The sequence below is a fragment of the Symsagittifera roscoffensis genome, chromosome 1 (genome assembly GCF_963678635.1).
Source record: "Symsagittifera roscoffensis chromosome 1, txSymRosc1.1, whole genome shotgun sequence".
Classification (NCBI taxonomy): domain Eukaryota; kingdom Metazoa; phylum Xenacoelomorpha; order Acoela; family Convolutidae; genus Symsagittifera; species Symsagittifera roscoffensis.
In genome coordinates, this window is record NC_087062.1 from 18907568 (window position 1) to 18927466 (window position 19899).

Consider the following 19899-nt stretch of genomic DNA (forward strand, 5'->3'; position numbering starts at 1 on the left):
ACCGGGCCTCCAATTCCACTCTCCCTCTGAGATAACACTTTTATCTCCTTAATCTCGTGGCGCGGGATGTTACTGTTCCGCTCCGGATATCCCACTGAAGCCTCTTTTTTTCTTTTCGTCTCCAGTTACGCGTCTTATCGTGCGTGATCGTCACGATAAGGGACTTCGTGTTTTTTCTTTCGTTTTTCTCGACTTTTTCTCGTTTTGCTAATCCGATTATGTGTTATTTTGCATTTCTCGGTAAAAGACCGCTGAGAATCGAAATTTTGAAAATCAAAAATTCCAGAATATTCTGACCATCCTTTTCACTGATAATCGATCGCTATGGCCTTTATCGTCATTTTTTTAGTGCCGCGGCGGATTCGACTGAGTCAATCCGGGGGAATGGCACAATTATTTGCTAACTAATTTTTCTTGTGTCGAGTTGCGTGTTCTTATTGAAGAAACGTAACCCGTATCGAGTCTAATTGTAAGGACATCAACACTTGTCATCTTCCTTTATCATAATCACTTCTATATCTAGAAAATTCTAAGGATTTTGACTGGAATACGTGATGAAGGGACTCCTGACTGTAACCTCGGTTAATATGATACTTTTGACCTTCTGATTGTCATTAAAAAATAAGAGAAAAAATTCAACAACAGTTTTCTCATTGTTTTCTTTTTTGGGGTACCCCCTCCCCACTTACCTCACTTTTAGTCCGACCATTCTTCCTTACACTTCCTTCACCTCCTCCCATTTACCCCATTTTTACAAACATTTATATAATCCCCTTCCCCTGCCGAAAATGGAACAATTAAGGGCTCCCAAGCTTATGGTGTAATTTAATCCCTCTATGAATTTTGGAGAGGGGTTGGGCTTAGGGGAGTGTAGTTTAGGGAGAGTGGGGAGGTATGGGATCGGTTGGATAAGTGCGATGTGGTCTCAAAAATAATTATAATCGATTATAATGACAATGTTGTTGACCACGAAAATTGATTATTATTCATGGAACAAATAAAATTAGAAAAAATTATCATGCGTTTAATACTTAGTCGGACTGTTGTTGTTAATTAATTCAAGGAGAGTAAAGTTATTAGCCAATGGAATTTCTTAAAGATGTTCGGAATTTTGTTAGCTAACAAGCTGAAAAATTTGAGGAATTTTTTGTCCAATCAAATTGAGTCTCAATTTAGTGACGAATTTGCTTATTTAATTTAGTCAAAACTAGAGGTATTTAGTTTTTGGGCTATCGGTGTTACGCACTTTCTCAAGGGACCTGTCAATTTTCTAGGGACTACTAACGCAGTAGTACCGATTTTGGAAAGTGCGAGATTCTAGAATGCACTGTTCTATTATTGAACATTTGATGGAAACTGACAAAAATGTGGTATTTAAGGGCTGCGCACAATCGAAATATGTTAATGTTTTCTTTAGCGTATGCTGTGACCATGGTCAATTAGTGCATAGCTGAAAAATCAAATTGTATGTAGTATCCGCCAAACTTTTCAATGAACATCGGGAAACTCGAGTACTTTCTTCGCACTGCGTTCTAAAAACTATGCTCTAGTAGCTTTATTCGATTCAAAACAAAGCTATTAATATTGAGGATAAGCAGACAAAAGTCAAAATGAGCATGTATAAACTGTTTGCCACAAGAAAATTATTTTTCAGTTCAAAAAATGATTATTCTTGGAGCCCCTGTCCCTATACTGATTGTTGCCTGCACCATTATTTTGGAAGCTTCCATCAATTTTATTACTTTAGCGAGGTTGAAATTAATACGCTTTCAATTTCGAAAAGGTAGCAAATTTGATGCAGTCTCATAATTTGAAAGATGACAGTGGGTATCACAATCACAGCACAGTTAGATATATTAATCTACATTTTGATGATGTCAAAGTTCCATTTCTGGTCACGCTGTTTCTTCTGGTTGCTGGAGGGATGAAAACTATCTTCCATCTGTCGAGAAAATTAATCAAAGTAGTGCCAGAAAGCTGTTTCCTAGTAATATTAGGTGAGAGTACTTTTTTAAATTATGTTTTTTAGCTGCATAAGCTATTTTGAGCTATTTTATTTGATTTCAAGCAAATTTTTGTAGTTGACAAGCAACAGCTATATATTGCATCGAGAAAATTTGCGAATACATCGAGACACGAATACATCGAGACACAAAAATAAAGTCGCAAATCGCTGATTTTAATTTAAGAAGGCGATTGCTGGGGTATTGTAATGAGAAGAAACTCAAATTTATAGACTTTTTTCAACAAGCTCATGTTAACTTCTAATCATCTTATGGACAGAAACCACAAAACAGCAGCCGAAGTCACTCTATCACGCGCTTAGAGAATTGGGATCAACCGTACAATTCCCTCCTCCGGGTTTGCAGAAATTGACTTCGAGGGCTTAGTAATATGATCTATTTAGTAAAAAAAAACAATCGATACCAACTTATGATTAATATTTTAGGCTATTAACTGAATAAAATAGCTTTTCGGTATAAAAAAAATTCTCCAGCAGTATACTCAACGCGTTTATTTGAAACGACTAAATAATGAGGAAAAAATTTTTAAATTACCATCAAACTTTCAGTTATACTTTCTACAGTAAGTTGTACTAGTTACGTCAAATCTTCAAATTTGTTTTGCTATAGTATTTTATCACAAATGCTACTGTTCTAAGACGTAACTAGTTTATTTGTGCTTGCTTTTTGTGACAGCGAAGAGCAAGTGATTTACGGTGCTTTGAATAGAAGAAACAAAACAAATTGTTTTCCATGGGTTGCCAATTTTTTTTCCCATTGATTTTTTTCGGTGTTTCTCCGTTGCACTTTTTCAAACCAATTTCATGCCTCTCTTGCGCACTACATTAAAATTGAAATTAATTTTGAAAGTTTTCTCTATATCTGTGACGTTAGCCTGTACTGTCACTATCATTTTATTTTGTTTTCTGATTTTCACAATAATCACTCAATCGTTTAGAATAAAACTTCTTCAATCAGGTGACGTACATTCAAATTTTTGTCCAGTGATTAGTTTTAATCTCATCTCAAAAAAACTACAAAAATGATATTAAAGTTTTGAATCTAAATTGCAGAAGCATAACGAGGAAACGTTCAAACCTAAAATCTCTTGTGAAAACGATTAGTGAAAGGACAATTTTCGGTTTTTCGGACTCGCGGATAAATGACTCAAACGAGCAAAAAATTATGATCTCTAGATAGTTAAAAATTTAATTCATTTAGATATGACAGATTGGTCGAAGCCTGCAAGAAAACAAAAGGTGGCGTTATGCTTTTTAGGCCCAAAAAATTTAACCCAAAATATGACAGTTAATGGATTGATTTCAAAACTGCATCTAATAAAAATGAAAAAACTAGCCTTTTGATTATATGCTACAGTATAAGCAAAGAAACAAAACTGAATTTATTAAAGAACTTGCTCTGTCGATTGACTATGCACAATCGTTTCATTTGGAGATTGTAACCTAAATTATCTTAGCATCGACGTTAGAGATTGACTTGATAAAACTTTCACACCATTAAATTACCAATCTTAACTTGACAGATCAGACAAAAAATCAATTGTAATAACTTCCTAAAAACAAATCACTAAGCAATTGTTTTCATAACTGAACTTTAAGAAGTATGTGGAAACAAAACTCTCTTAAAGCGCAAAATATATGATAGAAATTTACTCAGAAGCGTTAATGAAATCAAATCTGTCAAAATTAACTGAGAAGGCTTCTAACAGCAAAGTTATCCAGAAGCATTTTTAAATTGTTTAGTCGAAATGTAGTTGAAAGGAAAAAAGTATGCTCCACAAAAGACAGTTTTTATTCGCAATGACGAACCAAAAGAAAATTTCATATCGTAGTTAATCAGTTAAAAAAACCGAAGATAAAAAATGGAAATTTATTAACGGCATACGAAACTCCAAAAAATCTTCAAAACTCAATTTTGATTCTTAAAAACTTCTTCGGAGAAACGATAAGAACTAGCTTCAAAATAGCAAATCTCTATAACTGTTATTTTTCAACCTTAAATTGTTTATGTGAAAACGACCCCAAAAGCTGTCTTATTGGCAAACCACATAAAAACAAACCTAAAACTTCATTCTCATTCAGATTTAATGCTACCGTTGAGTGTAAAAAAGAACATCTCAAACCTGATGCAAAAAAAAACCACAGGGGCTATTTGACATTCAATCATGGGCTCTAAAAAAATAGTTGCAATGGAATCCACAAACATTCTATTTTTCTTTTCAATTAATACCTTAAAAACTATCGTTTTCCAGAAAAGCTAAAAAAGCAATTGTCACGCAAATGTACAAAAAGATGACCCTGAAGTACCTGAAAACTACAGGCATATCTCAATTAGTGGAGCACTATTAAAAACATTTAAAAAGTTTTTATATGAACAAATGAATGAAAATTGTTCATTTCAAATTCTTGTAAACAACACTCATTTTGGCTTTAGAACATCAGGCTTAACAATTGATATGTTATTTTGCGCGGAATCATTTAGCAAATTGATTGATACCAACAGTTTTGTTGTTTGCTGACCAATAGATCTCTGGAAGGCATTTGATTCTATTGACCGTAACCATTTAAAAGAAGAACTCTAACAACTGATTTTCCGAACCTGCTATAGACTTGATGAATTCTTTCATAAGCGACCGATGTCAGAAAACAATAATAAATAATGAATCTCCCCACATCGAGGTGTCCCACAAGGCACTAAATTAGGACCTTTCATTTGCAACCGGTACTTCAATGATCTTAACAAGCAACTGACTAACTCATGCAAAGTAGTTCAAAAATGCAGTTGACACAATTCTCTTTTTTGACGATAGAACATTAAAACTGCACTAAGAGAACTTTAAAAAAATTGCAGTATTTAATTAAAATACTTTCGGAGACACGTACTCGAACATATTGCTAGAAAAAATACACAAATGCCCTGTACAGAAATATTATTAAATAGAATTTCAATGTTAAATATCTCATTGTAAAATCAGACTTTTTTGAAATTTCAAGTTGAAAAGAAAGTGATCTTAAGAAAAATGGCATGTGGGATTCAATTACTACTGTCGATCAAAAAGACCTTTCCCATCAAAAAAAGACTACAACTCATGAACGCACTCGTTAGCAGTCACCTACATTATCCTGCCATTCTATTTCTAAAATTTTGTCAATTTCATCAGAAAAACAACAACTCGGCTTGGCAATTAAAATTTGTTTTGATCGTGAAAAATTCGATTCATGATTGACTTCAAGATATGTCTCAATGTATTGCCAGGAGCTACGTTTCTTGACTGGAAAGTAATTTGCAATTTATGGAGCTTGAAACACCTCTTATTACCAGCTTACGAAAAAAATTAATATGAAAACAATCACATGAATATGAACACAAGAAATAAAAATTTATATTTTGTCGAAACATTTAATGGGCAGTACATAGAAAATTCTTTTTTCAAAAAGTCGTTAACAATTTGGAACAGGTTACTTGATGACAAAATTTGTTTCAAGAATATCCCTACTTATAGAAAAGCAAAAACATGTAAGAATGATTACTTACTTTTATTTAAAGAAGTTCCTACGTCGGCAACCTATGGAAAAGTTTCAATATTTTTAGTGAAAGTTCCGTAAGATTGTGTTACTATCAATTAAATTGCTAAAGATTTCTTTTCTAACATTTTTGCTGTATTTGGCAATAATTATAAATCAAAATTTGACCTACACTTTTCATTGGCCAGTTAGAAGTATTTTCAAATGTACAAATCTTGAAATGTACAAACTTTGAAAATGAAAAAAAAAACACTTCATTTGCCTGTTGAAAGTATTTTCAAATGTACGTGTTTTTATTAATATTTTCAAAGTTATTGCTTTCTTGAGGAGGACGATGTGCGGTGAGACTGTACGGCTGATCCGAGTATTTTTTCCATCAGCAATTTCTATTTAAATTTGACTTACACATGTACATTTGAAAATACTTTCAACTGGCAAATAATGTGTTTTTTTTTTAAATTATGATTTTCAAAGTTGTTAGGAGGACATTGTACGGTTGATCCGAGTATTGTTTCCATCGGTAATTTCTATTTAAATTTGACTTACACATGTACATTTGAAAATACTTTCAACTGGCAAATAATGTGTTTTTTTTCTAAATTATTATTTTCAAAGTTGTTAGGAGGACATTGTACGGTTGATCCGGGTATTGTTTCCATCGGTAATTTCTATTTAAATTTGACTTACACATGTACATTTGAAAATACTTTCAACTGGCAAATAATGTGTTTTTTTTTTAAATTATTATTTTCCAAGTTGTTAGGAGGACATTGTACGGTTGATCCGAGTATTGTTTCCATCGGTAATTTCTATTTAAATTTGACTTACACATGTACATTTGAAAATACTTTCAACTGGCAAATAATGTGTTTTCTTTTAAATTATTATTTTCAAAGTTGTTAGGAGGACATTGACGGTTGATCCGAGTATTGTTTCCATCGGTAATTTCTATTTGAATTGCAGCAGCGTTAAATTGAGTCTTCTACCATGCAGAGTTTCAGCTTGAAGCATGTTTTAACTATACGTGTGTTGTTGAATGGGTCGAAAGTACTCTTCCGAACCTAATGTTGAGAAAACTGCAATTGCAGTCTGTTCACATACTCGTTTTGTTTTAAACAAATATTTGTGGCTTATATTCTGCAAGTGGCAAGATTATTTCATAAATCATGATTGACTACTTTGAGCATTCATTTTGCTACTGATTTTGATTTATCATTGTCAATGAACTTAGGGAAGACTCTTATCTAGATCGTGATGATTTTTTTTCAGCCTAACTTCTGATTTCTTTAAGTTCAGAGGTTTCTGTAAGTTGAATTCCTTTGTTAAAAGGTAGTTTAACTCCACTATCAAAAGTGTAAATGTCACGAAAAGCGTGATCAACTTCTTTTTTTTTTTGAAAATCGATTTATTTTTTCAGGTTTCAATCTATCATAATTCATTCTTGATATTCAAAGAGCTTTGAGGCTATAGATTTTTTCTTTGAAATTCGAAAAGAAGTTTTTTCAAAAAACAAGTCTATTTTGTTTCTGTTGTCTTACGTTCATTGACTTTTTCCTATGTTGGCTATGTATCAATCTGAAAATGAAGAAAAACCTGAATAGACGTTTCCTCTTCAGTGTCAATAGTCGGTACAAAAGTCCGGCGAAACGTTATTCAAAAACTTGAAAAACGAAAAAAAATCAACCAGTTTTCCTCGATACAGATAACTTGGAATCGAAATGCCGGGCGTAAGGGCTTCGAATTGATGCAAAATTTAACGTTTGTGATTTTTTTCCAAGTACCCTAAGTCAGGCGAAAAACCCACCCGACGTCAGAGTTCTTGAATAAGTAGTTTTTTTGAGTTTTAATTTTTGGTTTCGTTTCAGTGTAGTGGTGTATCATGAAAAATCGCATAGCTTTTCTTAATTATTTCTAAATTAAATTGGTTTTGTTTTTTTTATCAATTCATAACATTTTCAAGGCCACTTCTTTCTTGGCCTGGAGATAATGCGGTTGCCTTTGCACCCTAAGGTCTGGGTTTTGAGTCCCGGTCGGAACTTGTTTTTTTTTCCAGTGTCTGAAATTGATTTTTTTTCCGGCAAAATTGAATAGTGGGAATATAGTTTGTCGGCCCATGTCTTGTCGGCTTAGTTGCCACACCGCGAAGTGTCGTTCATGAACTCCAGTAATCTATTGAATTTATATGCTACCCTTGACTGGTGTATTTTCCATTTTTTTGTTATTTTTTTCTCTTAAAAATTTTTCAGGCATAAAAGTTTTCGGCTACAGGTTACTCGATTTAGTGAAATTGATTTGCATCGGTTAAATGATAAAAAATGATTATCCTTGTTTTGAATGGTTGGTAGAACAAAAGTTTAAATTGCTCAAATTTTTTTTTTGGATGACAACAGTGTCCTTGGCATCTTTTGTTTTCGATCAATTGTCATCCCAACGGGTTGTTGGCGTTTTAAAGGCTCGGAAAATAACAAAAGCGTGTTTAATGTTTGTGGTTGTCTCTTTCTAGCATGTGTTTTTTTATATTGAGTTTTTCGTATTTTGATTTTTTATGACAATTTTCTTTGGCAGCTTTTGTTTTCGATCAATTGGTATCCCAATGGGTTGTTGGCTTTTAAAGGCTCTGAAAATGCTAAAAGCGTGTTTAATGTTTGTGGTTGTCTTTCTCGCATGTGTTTTTTAATATTGAATTTTTCGTGTTTTGATTTTTGATGACAACAATTTTCTTTATCATTTTTGTTTCCAGATTGACTGGCGTCGAACCAAGTGTTTTTGGCTAAGGAAACGCACGAAAAATACTAAAAAATTGTTTAAAGCTAGTGGTTGTGTTTATCATCTGTTTTTTTTTAAAAACAATAGTGAACGCAGTGAAGTTTCCTATATAAGTCTTGGTGATTTTTTTTTCAGGAAAAACTCTTTAAAATGCCCTAATATTTACAGATCTGCGTTCATTCACGTTGATTCATTTATGACTGCTCTTAGGTATACTATATGCTCTTTTTGAGTTCAATTGAAATACATCTGCTGAAATTGATCTAAATAGCACGCTCCAAATACGAACGTGGAAATGGCGCGAAAAAACATGAACGATATCTGGTTTCGAAAGTGGAATTTAATTTTTAGATTTCGAGCGAAATAAAAACTTAACCTGTTATCAAAACGTGTTAAAAATTTTTTATGACAATTTTCTTTGGCATCTTTTGTTTTCGATCAATTGGTATCCCAATGGGTTGTTGGCTTTTAAAGGCTCGGAAAATGCTAAAAGCGTGTTTAATGTTTGTGGTTGTCTTTCTCGCATGTGTTTTTTAATATTGAATTTTTCGTGTTTTGATTTTTGATGACAACAATTTTCTTTATCATTTTTGTTTCCAGATTGACTGGCGTCGAACCAAGTGTTTTTGGCTAAGGAAACGCACGAAAAAGACTAAAAAATTGTTTAAAGCTAGTGGTTGTGTTTATCATCTGTTTTTTTTAAAACAATAGTGAACGCAGTGAAGTTTCCTATATAAGTCTTGGTGATTTTTTTTCAGGAAAAAGTCTTTAAAATGCCCTAATATTTACAGATCTGCGTTCATTCATGTTGATTCATTTATGACTGCTCTTAGGTATACTATATGCTCTTTTTGAGTTCAATTGAAATACATCTGCTGAAATTGATCTAAATAGCACGCTCCAAATACGAACGTGGAAATGGCGCGAAAAAACATGAACGATATCTGGTTTCGAAAGTGGAATTTAATTTTTAGATTTCGAGCGAAATAAAAACTTAACCTGTTATCAAAACGTGTTAAAAATTTTAACTGTTATCAAAAAACTGCCGTTCATAAATCGTTCTAGAAATTAAAAGAGCTTAAAGGGCATCTAGTTTTTTGTTTGAAACTCGAAAGTTTCAACAAACTCAGTGTTTTTTATGTTTGCTTGCGTTCATTACTCTTTTATGTTTTGATTTAACTTCTCAATGACATTTTCATCTGTTTTTTTTTGAAAATACTTGAAATTAGTTTAATGCTACTGCTTGTGTTTCTTATCTGTTTTTCTGAGATTGATTGTTTCATATTTCCAAAAAAAAAATTAGTTTTTTTTCAAGTTTTCTCATGACAACTGTTGTTAGCTCAGTAATCGCTCGGAAAATACTGAAAGCGTTTTTGAAGCTAGTGGTTGTATTTCTCGTCTGTTTTTTTTTAGCCATTGAGTTTTTTTTTCCAAAAATGTTTGGTTTTTTCAATTTTTTTGTTACTTAGTTATATCTCACTGTCTATTTATTTTCTTGCATCATTGTATTGCAAGCAATGCAAAGCTCCGCTTGGCCTCTGTGTATTAATCTATTATTTTTTTTATACGTTATGCGATAGTTGTATATCCATACTATCGTATAACTTATAGGTGTATAAGTTGAGGTCAAGGTACCGTTCAGTTACAGTAATCGGGGAATGCTTTTTGAAAAGAAAAACCAAAACACACCCGAATACTAAAATTTTCAGTGGTCAGAACAAAAAGAAAGCTCAATTAGGAAGACACTTGGTAGGCTTGAGTCGCCAATAATAACTACCAACCCTGAATTACTCAGTGAAAAAGCTTTTTGTCGTGAACGTTTTTTTGGAATATAGATTTTTTTCTAGTTAACAACTAATTTAACGATCACTTGAATAGCTTGCTTTGTTAATGAAGGTAATTTTCATAAAAATGTGAGTCTAGTAGTGTGGTGGTAAGGAGCGGGTATATGTCGCGAAAGATCAAGGTTTCGAATTCAAGACCATACCAGTGTTTCTAATTCGATGAACGTAGTTCAGAATCTTTTATAGGTCGCGATGATTTGTTTTTTTTTTCAAGAAAATTTCTTTAAGTTCTAAATTCAGTTCTTTCCTTCGGTAAAAGCAGGCAAATCCGACTATCGAATGTAAAAGTCACGAAAAATGTGATCGACTTGTAATTTTGAAAATGGAATTTAAGTATCAGATTTCCCAGCGGAATAAAAACTTCAACCAATGATCCAGTTTTCTCAAATTGGGTTAGCTTTATCGGAAAGTGCTTAGTATAAATTGTTGTTTTAGAAGGGCAAAGAGGTTTAATGCCATTTATTTTTTCTTCAAAATTCGAAGGTTGAGATTTTTTCCAAAACACGAGTCTGTTTTTTGGGTTCATTTCTCTTTTCCAACTGTCAGTTGGCTATGTTCACTATAGCTGCAAGTGCTGTTCGTTACGTATTTAGGGAACTTGAAACTTTCTAACAAAATCATTTTTTTTCGGCTCAACTGGTGTCTGCTGTAAAATTGTCGGCTTTGTTTCGCTTCGTCATTTTTGTTCCGTTGTTAATTAAAAATTCAATTGTTTTGCTTGGCATGTTTGCCTAGAGTGACATTTTATCGAGACATACGAAAATTTGCACTTCTCATTTTTTGTATTTTTCTGTTGTATCGCAAGTGATGCGAAGCCCCGCTTCACCTCTGTGTCAAGAAATAGTCTTAAAATTTGTTTATGCCATGTTAGGTTTTTTGCGGTTTAATTTTTTGATTTCTTTACAGCTTATTGATTTTTTAGTTTTCAAAGAGGATTTTAATTTTCAAATTTCCTTCCGAAATTAAAAAAAATTACCTATTGATCCAGTTTCTCAAATTGGGTCAATTTTATCAAAAAAAGTGCCAGTCATAAATTCTAAGAGCTTTAAGGGCATCTATTTTTGTTAAAAATTATAGAGTTGAGATCATTTCAAAACAAGTAGATATTTTTCCTTGGAGCCTCGTAGCAACCAATTTACCACTACAGAATACCAATTTTCCGCTCCAGATTTACTTTGTACTTGTTGGGATTTTATTTATCTGCCCTGATGAATTTTTTGCCTCGTGCGACGGGCGAATTTTTTTGTGTGTTTTGAGGGCGAGTTAAAATTTTTTTTATTAGTCTTCAACTTTTTCGGCTTTGTTTTTTTTTCGGCTTAAGAGGTTTCTGTCTATTTTATATCGTCTTAGCGGCCTCATATTGTTTCGTTTGACTGGCTAATTAAGTGCCAGTGTGCGTGTTGAGGGTGAGGGGGACTTAATAAAATGTTTTTTTTTTCAGCTGAAAGGGTTTCTGCTAAGGTGTTTCGGCTTTGTTACCGCTTGGTAATTTTTCTTTCGATGCGAATTTAATGCGAATTTCTATTGTTTTGACTTGTTTTCCGTTTCAAAACTAGCTCTGTTCATTTTGATAGATCTAGTTTCGAATTTTTTCTTGTTTCAAGCGGCTTTCTTGTTGTGTATCGCAAGTGGTGCGAAGCTCAGCTTCGCCGGTGTCGAAGTTGTCGATGAACTAGTTTTGCGGAAAAATCAAAATTGGTGACAATTAGCCAATCATACTGCCTTCTGATCCATTTTTCTGAATTGAGTAATTTCATCAAATAATTTCAAGTCATTCTTGTGGAGAACTTTAGCATGATGCAGCTCTTTTAGACAAACTAGGGTAGTGTTACACTGTTAGTCCTGTTTTCCTTAAACAAGTTGCTCATAAGCGAATATTTTTTTGAAAGAATAGTTTTTGAGGGAAGTTTTTAGCCTCTTTGAAGAGCTCGGTTTTTGGCACAGTTTTGTATAGAGGTTAGAAAAAGTTTTTAACCACTTTGAAGATAGACTTCCTGAGCTCGATTGTTGTACAGTTTTAGAGGTTTGAAGTTTGGCACTTGGCAGTTTATTGGACTAATTTTTGGGCGATTTTATGTTTCTAACTGCTCAATGCGTCAGCGCGATTAATCGGTGTCCGGCGAAGTAATTTTAGTTTTGGTTTCATTCCAGGTATTTATCTGTAGATTTTTTGTAGTTTTTAGAGCTACTTTTTGCCGATTTTTGCTGTAGCTTCGGATTTCGATACTTCAAAATTAGAGCTGAAAAATCAATCAACTTAGGAGTGGATTTAGGGTGGGGGGGGGGGGGGGCGGCGGCGGATGCCCCCCTCAGGGATTCGACCCCATGCCGACCCAAAGGGTCCCCCCTTTGTACTATTTTGAGCTGACAGACCCTGAAATTTGAGGGGGGAGCGCGCGCCCAAAAAAAAAGCGATTTTTTGTTCAAAATTTGCCAAAAAAAAGCCTAAAAACGTCATTTTTGGCCTGTTTCTTCAAAAATTTGGTCGACCCCCCTCCCCCCACTCGAGAATATCTTAGATCCGCCCCTGAATCAACTCATTTTGTTAGAATTTAGAAACATTTTTTTTTTAAATGAAACAAGATGCAAGATTTTTTTGTTATAATCGGGGTTTTAACAAGTTCTTGTTGATGCTATAACCTTTTTGGGCACCTGTTATGTTTTTTAAAACTGATCACCTGGTAAAGCTCATTGAGTGATCGATCATAAGGTACAAGAAAAATCTTAGAATAAGTGTGTTCAGTGTTTTGTCTATTCTTCCTTTTTCATTTGTGTGAAGTATATTCAGGAGTGGTTGCGAGTCTTATTCTCTACTACGCCGTGGGAGCCCAACAGAAGGACTACAACTTGGATTCAAACGCCTTCTTCTACATACTCCTGCCGCCCATAGTGTTCGATGCTGGCTACTTCATGCCCAACAGGGCCTTCTTCCAGAACCTGGGCACCATCCTACTCTATGCTGTTATTGGCACTCTGTGGAACACATTCATCATTGGCACGCTTCTGATTCCCAAAATTCACTAATAAGTCTTTGGTTGTTTCGGCAAAATTATAGGTTTTATGGACTGCTTAAGATCTTATTTAAGGAGCAAATAACCACAGCAGTTTTGGTGATATATTACAATAGGTGGTAGGTTCAACTTCAATAGCTTGATCGCTTTTCGTTATACTTCGCACATTATTTATAATTTGCTTCAAAAGCCAAATTTTTTTCAGCCAAAGAAGTGCAAAATTTGCATTTTTGAATAGCATTTCATTTGGCAGAGTATTGTATTTACAAAACTATCTTAAGAGTAGTACAATTGATTGAAAATGAAATGACTATATTATGCCTTATAGTTCTGAAATTTAATACATGCATTATACTCAAAATTACCACCTATTGTAACATATCACCGCAGTTTTTTGTTGACTTTCAACGTTTCAGTTAGTTTGTTTTTTAAATCCAAATCTGTTTTGAATCTAAATACTTCTTTGTACTGTCTCATAAGAAATTTCAGGGTTGGAAAAATAACTCAGGAAATGTGAAAACAATTTTTCATTGTTTCAAAAAAGTATCTTTTAAAACACGCTTCTAGTGGATGCGAGAGCAGAAGCCTGTCGTTAGGTCTTATCATGTGGGGATGTGACGCGGCGGGGCTCTTCGACGTCAGCTGTGGCATGTTGCCTATCTTCACGTTCGCTGCTCTCATCTCAGCCGTAGACCCAGTTGCTGTTCTAGCAGTGTTCGAAGAAATCCACGTCAACGAAACACTGCATATTCTCGTTTTCGGCGAATCCTTGCTGAATGATGCAGTTACAGTTGTCATTTACCACATGATGGAGACGTTCACAGAAATAGGCACTGAGAATTTAAAAACTGTTGACGTGTTTGCAGGAATCGCGAGTTTTTTCTTCATTTCTCTGGGTGGTACTACAATAGGAGTTTTGTTTGGGTTATTTACGGCATTTGTAACTAAATATACAGATCATGTGCGGGTTATAGAGCCGGTGTTTATATTCGCATTCAGTTATTTGTCTTACTTATGCGCAGAAATTTTCCATTTTTCTGGTATTTTGTCGATTGTGTTTTGTGGAATAACAATGGCACAATACGTGGAAGAGAATCTGTCTCATAAAAGTAGTGTGACTATCAAATATTTGATCAAAATGATGGCAGTTGTTTCGGAGGCTATCATTTTTGTCTTTCTTGGACTCTCGACGACTGAAGCCTTGTTGCATCTTGATCTAATGTTTGTAATTGTATCGCTAATTCTCTGCTTGGCTATCAGATTTGCAGGTGTATATTGCCTCACTGCTCTTGCAAATAGATTCCGAGTTGATAAATTGAATAACAGTCAGCAGTTTATTATGGCGTATGGTGGTATTAGAGGCGGAGTTGCCTTTTGTCTGGCTGTATTACTGGATGATGAAGTGTTCGGAGAAAGAGTGAAAGGCATTTTTGTGTCGGCTACAATTATAGTAGTGTTCTTTACGGTGTTTATTCAAGGCATGACAATAAAGCCTTTAGTTCAGGCGTTTCGAATCAAGACGCAGAACTTGGAAAATCTGAATGTGTTTGAAACTATGTCCGAGCGGGTTGTCGATCACGTGATGTCGGCAATCGAAGATATCACAGGTAATTTGATCGAGTTTTTTTGTCATTCCGTAAAAGTTTTGTAATTATAATATCTCAAAATTATATTAGGTCTTTGGTTTCTTACCGTTCAAGATTTTTGGTTGCAGGTCGACATGGAGAGAACTGGCTTCGTGTGCATTACGAACTAGTGAATAACAAGTACCTGAGACCAAATCTACTAAAACAGAAACCGGTGACGACAGAGTTGAACATGATGAGAGCTTTCTCGAGACTGAATATTCGCGAGACAGTGCAATATGTACAGAGTCACCAGAACATGTTCCATACTCCAACTGCTAGTCAGAACACACTCTCTCATTACCTCGCGAAGGAGTTCGAAAAGTGTGAGTTGATGTTTTTTATCAGTAGCGTGAGTTAGTCCCCCTGAACCCTAAACCTGTGTTTTTTGTTCCGACCATAGAAAATGTCGAGGAACTTTGTATTCGGGTGTGTTTTAGTTTTTTTTGTTTTTCACGCAAAATCAGGTACCAAAAAATAATCTTCGGACTGTATTGAGCGATATCTCATATTAAAGCCCTTTCAGTCGTGACTCGAACCACATTAGAAATTCCAAAAATTTTTCCCGGTGTTGAGAAAAACGGGTTTGATTTTTTGATTTTTCGTCTTCATTCGAACGAAAAAAGCAAGCGAGCAGGCTTACAACAGCTGAATTATGCCTAATTTAAAACCTCAAAACTTAATTTTAAGCAAGTAAAGTTAGGTTTAGGTGTTTTTAGTTTCACTTTTGAACCAAAAACTTCAAAATTTTTCTACAAAATTAGCTTTTCAATTTGTTTTTTTTTTTGTAGTTTTTCTAGTCATTTTTCTATAAAAAATTTTGTCGATCTTGCCAAATTACTATGACTGTCTAACATGCCTAACTTATATTTTTATGTCAGATCCTTTTATCCCACCAAGCCGAAAAAATCACCAATTTGGAAAAAAAAAATTCTAAATCGTAATTTTCTTAAGTCTATGGTCGGAACATTCTGTGCTACTTGCACAGTAACTGGGTATCCTTATTTTTTTTCTGGCGTTGTACAAATATGTCCCTGGAGTTTTGCTTATGACCAGATGGAAAGCAATGCTCAGTTAGTATCAAAATTATGCACGACATATTTTCTGCACTTTAAAAATTTAATATTTCCAAAAAAAATGCCAAACATGGTCTAATATAATAAGAATTGCTGGAAAATAACACAAAAAATTCCGGCTAGTGATTTTTTAAACTTTTTTGCAATTCAACTATTTTTGTGTAGATTAATTGAAATTTTCCGACAACTTTAATAAGAGCATTCACTTACCACACTTATCTCTGCAAATATAGAACGAAAATGCACACTTTTTAACTAGGGCAAATCTTTTTTACGCTTGCGACTTTTTTCGATTTGTATAATTTGTCAAAGAATCGTTGAATATTTTTCTCAAGCTTGTACTTTGGTCAACAGAGACACATTTTGTGAGCATACTTGCTTTTTTAAATACCCGTTTTATTTTAGGCTTGCGATTAGCAAGCGTTATCAAACTGGAATATAGAGTTTGTCGGATTAGCAACTTATTAAAAGAATCACTTTTGTCATGGTTCATAATGAATTCAAACTTCTATGCGTTCCGGGCCAACTTAGCTTGGAGGCAACGAATACGCTGAATTATGCCTAATTTAAGACCTTAAAACTTAATTTTAAGCAAGTAAAGTTAGGTTTTAGTATTTTTTAGTTTCATTTGGAATATAGAGTTTGTCGGATTAGCAACTTTTTTAAAGAATCACTTTTGTCATGGTTCATAATGAATTCAAACTTCTATGCGTTCCGGGCCAACTTAGCTTGGAGGCAACGAATACGCTGAATTATGCCTAATTTAAGACCTTAAAACTTAGTTTTAAGCAAGTGAAGTTAGGTTTTAGTGTTTTTTTAGTTTCATTTGGAAACCAAAAACTTCAAAATTTTTCTACAAATTTAGCTTTTCAATTTGTTTTTTTTAAAACTTTTTCTAGTCATTTTTCTACAAAAATTTTTGTCCATCTTGCCTGTATTACTATGACTGTCTTACATGCCTTATTTTTTTCATGTCAGATCCTTTCATGTGGTGCGAAGATCCGCTTCGCCTCTGTGTCAAAATTTGTTTTCAAGGGCAATGAAAGAAGTGAAGAATCATGAACGGTGTTGTACTGTTTTGTTTTTCAGGAAAAAGTTTTGAAATTTGTTCAGGATCAAATTATGATTTTTCGCGGATTGACTTCTGATTTTTTGAAGTTCAGTTCATTTCCATTGTTAAAACGAAAGTTAACTCCACTATTGAATAGAAAGAATGTAAACGTCCAGAAAAACGTGATTCGGAAGCTTGCTTTTAATGTTCAGATTTCCCAGCGGAATAAAAAGTTCAAGTTTTGATCAGATTTTCTCAAATTGCGTTTATCTTATCAAAAAGCAGCAATGAAAATTTGTCCTTGAATTCCAAAGAGTTTAGAAGCACATTTTTTGAAATTCGAAAATTGAACTTTTCTCAACGTTTTTTTTGTTTCTTTGCGTTCATTATTCTTTTCCAACTATCAGTTGGTTGTTTTTTTTAAGGTTCAATGAACGTAGTGAAAACTTTTTTTAATAGGTCTTGATGATTTTTTATCAGTTTTTTTCTTTGAAAAATTCATAAAATTTGTTCACGCTCGAGTTGGATTTTTTACGGTTTGATTTTTGATTTATTTTTCAATTCATTTCTTTGTTGAAAAATGAATGAAAAAGCTAACTAATAATTCATTTTTCTCAAACTGTGGTAATTTTATCAAAAAATTGTCAATTATATATTCAAAGAGCGTTAAGGCCATATATATTTTCTTGAAATGTGAATAATAAAGTTGTTTTAAAAAACAAATCAGTACTTTTTTCTCTTTCCCTTTTATTTAATCATCATGAGTACTGCAAATTTTAAATAAAAAATTTACAATTTGCAGTTTAGCTCACGAAAGGACAGCCAGCAAGAGGCTTGTTGAAGGCAACACCGTAAAAGTAATGACACCAATTCCAAAACTTTTATGAAATAAAGATCAAATAAGAGGCCTTTTTATATGAGAAAGACTTATATATAGCGTCATTATTTTTAATTTAAATAATCTCTTTTAAAATGAAGCCAGTATATTTAGAGATGTGGCGCGAGCATATGCTTACGAAAGTATTAAGCTAAGGACTGGTGTAAAAGGATAAAATTTGTGACCATGAGAGAAACAAGTGGGTCCAGCTCTTTTTAGTCGGTAATCCAATTGTCTCATTTTTTCTTTATTCCCTTTCTTGCGTTCATCGATTTTTCCCATTGTCTGTTGGGGATGTTAACTTGTAATTGCAATGTGCAACATCGCCTCTGTTGACAAGATAAATTATCAAGTTTTCTCTAGTGAATTTGCTTTTTGTTGCTTAGACGATGGTCATACGGAATATGCTGGCAGCAATTTGTACACTTACGGGGAAACGCAACTAGACGTCAAGCCTGTCACAACTTTCTTTCGACCCACTCCAAAGATGCTAGAGGATGCCCAGATTCACCGGGCTACGATGGAAACCGCATTCCGAAGGCGATCTAAAGACGCACATGCTAAATACACAAAACCTAAACACGCTATTCCAATTCGAAACAATGACTCTTTGCACCACATGGAAAGCTTCAGTGCTATGAGGCATCACATGATTAACCCAAGCTTCCACAAAAAAAGCATCGGAGGCATTGGTTTTGAGCGCTGGGAGTCGCCAAACAGATTTTACCAGTATAGACCGAGCGCAAGTGTGGTAGTGTCGAACTCTAGGTCAACAACGGAAAATAATGATGGGAAGACCGACTATGTCCAAGGATCAAATGTGCTCGATGAAGTCACTTACGCGAAGATTGCCGACGAAGAAAGTTCGTCAGGAGGTATAATTTTCACAGTTCCTAAACGGCGACCCACGAAAGAGGTTCAGATAGAAGTGGAACCCGAGGTGTATTCGAGCTCGGAAAGCAAAAAAGGAGAGTTAGGAGTGAACAATGACTCAGATTCGTTTCCGTTCGTCCAGTCTCCTGTCGCAATAGAGTCGTATCTGCCTTGGAAGGAACTAGCACTGTTGGATCCCAACACCGAAAAGCTTGAAGAAGCGGCGCCATCACAAAATGTGTATATTCCTCCGGGCAGAGATTCGTCGCTGAAGGAATGGGACAGAGAGCTCCCAAAGAGAGTCAGACTCTCCTCACGTTCGAGACTCAAAAAGAAGCAGTCTGGCGCGAGTGGTCGTGATCGTCTGAGATTTTCGGAAAAATCTGATGTGACTGGTATTGTACAGTCTGCTGACAGAAGCGACAAGAAATCTTTCGCTTCCGGAAGCAAAAGTTCAGTTGCTTCTGGATCGTCAAAACCGGGCGTAGTGTCGCTGCCGAGAAATAAAAGTGAAATGGTCGGTTCGGGTGCATCTTTTAAAACGTCAATTTCGCCCACGGAGAGTAGAAGCGCATTAGCGGTTGGTTCATCAGTGCTTTCATCGCCGTCTGAAGGTAATAGAGTCTCTAGCCCAGCTGTGAAATCGCCGAATTCCGGAGAAGCATCGAAGAGTTCCTCAAGATCGAAATTGGCAGTCGATTCGCAAGTGGAGGGTAGTAAAAGTGTGACAGATTCGGTTGTCGATGTGGGATCGTATGGGGGAGCTGGTTCCTCGACTTCGGAGTCTGATGAATCAGAGCTGGAAACTGAATCGGAAAGCGATTAATAAACTTTCGGCGAAAAAAGTGTTGAATTAATGGTTGTACTTTTTCTCACCTTTTGTGTTAACCTGTCAAAAATTGTAATCTTCTTAAAAATGTTTTGGTAACGGGCGTTTCACCACCAAATTTTAAGAAGTCGCTTATGTTGACATTCCCTGTTGAGAAGTCTTTATGTCGTGCATTTTCACCGAACATTTGTCGGAGCGCGAATGCTTGAACAGTTTTTTTTTTCGCAACGCAAACTAAGGTTTCATTCTGTTTCTTTACACTAACTTCAGCTTAGTGTATTATTACGAGGGGGCTATTCTCATGCTCGAAGGACCGAATGCGCGAAAAAACTCGTGAGCGAATGACCGAAAATAAAATTAGCCGAAAGTCAAATTTTAAAATGAAGCAATTGCCATTCA

General features: G+C 34.7%; 3 protein-coding genes across 4 annotated transcripts in view; 2 read left to right on the forward strand and 1 right to left on the reverse strand.

Moving 5' to 3' along the window:
* LOC134839461 (uncharacterized) overlaps window positions 1–19899 on the forward strand; it is a 595847-nt gene that overhangs the window by 528945 nt on the left and 47003 nt on the right. The window contains exon 1 of one of the 2 annotated variants that reach the window (XM_063855020.1): window positions 16335–16339. The exons of the other annotated variant lie outside the window; for it this stretch is intronic. The gene's annotated coding sequence lies outside the window, so the exon portion shown is untranslated. Of the gene's footprint in view, window positions 1–16334; window positions 16340–19899 lie in introns of those variants that run through there. 2 annotated transcript variants of the gene reach the window in all.
* LOC134839386 (cilia- and flagella-associated protein 221-like) overlaps window positions 1–19899 on the reverse strand; it is a 475835-nt gene that overhangs the window by 259744 nt on the left and 196192 nt on the right. The window lies entirely within an intron of this gene.
* Window positions 1646–19559, forward strand: LOC134839376 (probable Na(+)/H(+) antiporter nhx-9). The gene is made up of 5 exons (XM_063854909.1): window positions 1646–1997; window positions 12947–13153; window positions 13766–14776; window positions 14884–15120; window positions 18185–19559. The coding sequence occupies exons 1-5, from the start codon at window positions 1796–1798 to the stop codon at window positions 19495–19497; spliced, it is 2970 nt and encodes a 989-aa protein (XP_063710979.1). The 5' UTR covers window positions 1646–1795; the 3' UTR covers window positions 19498–19559.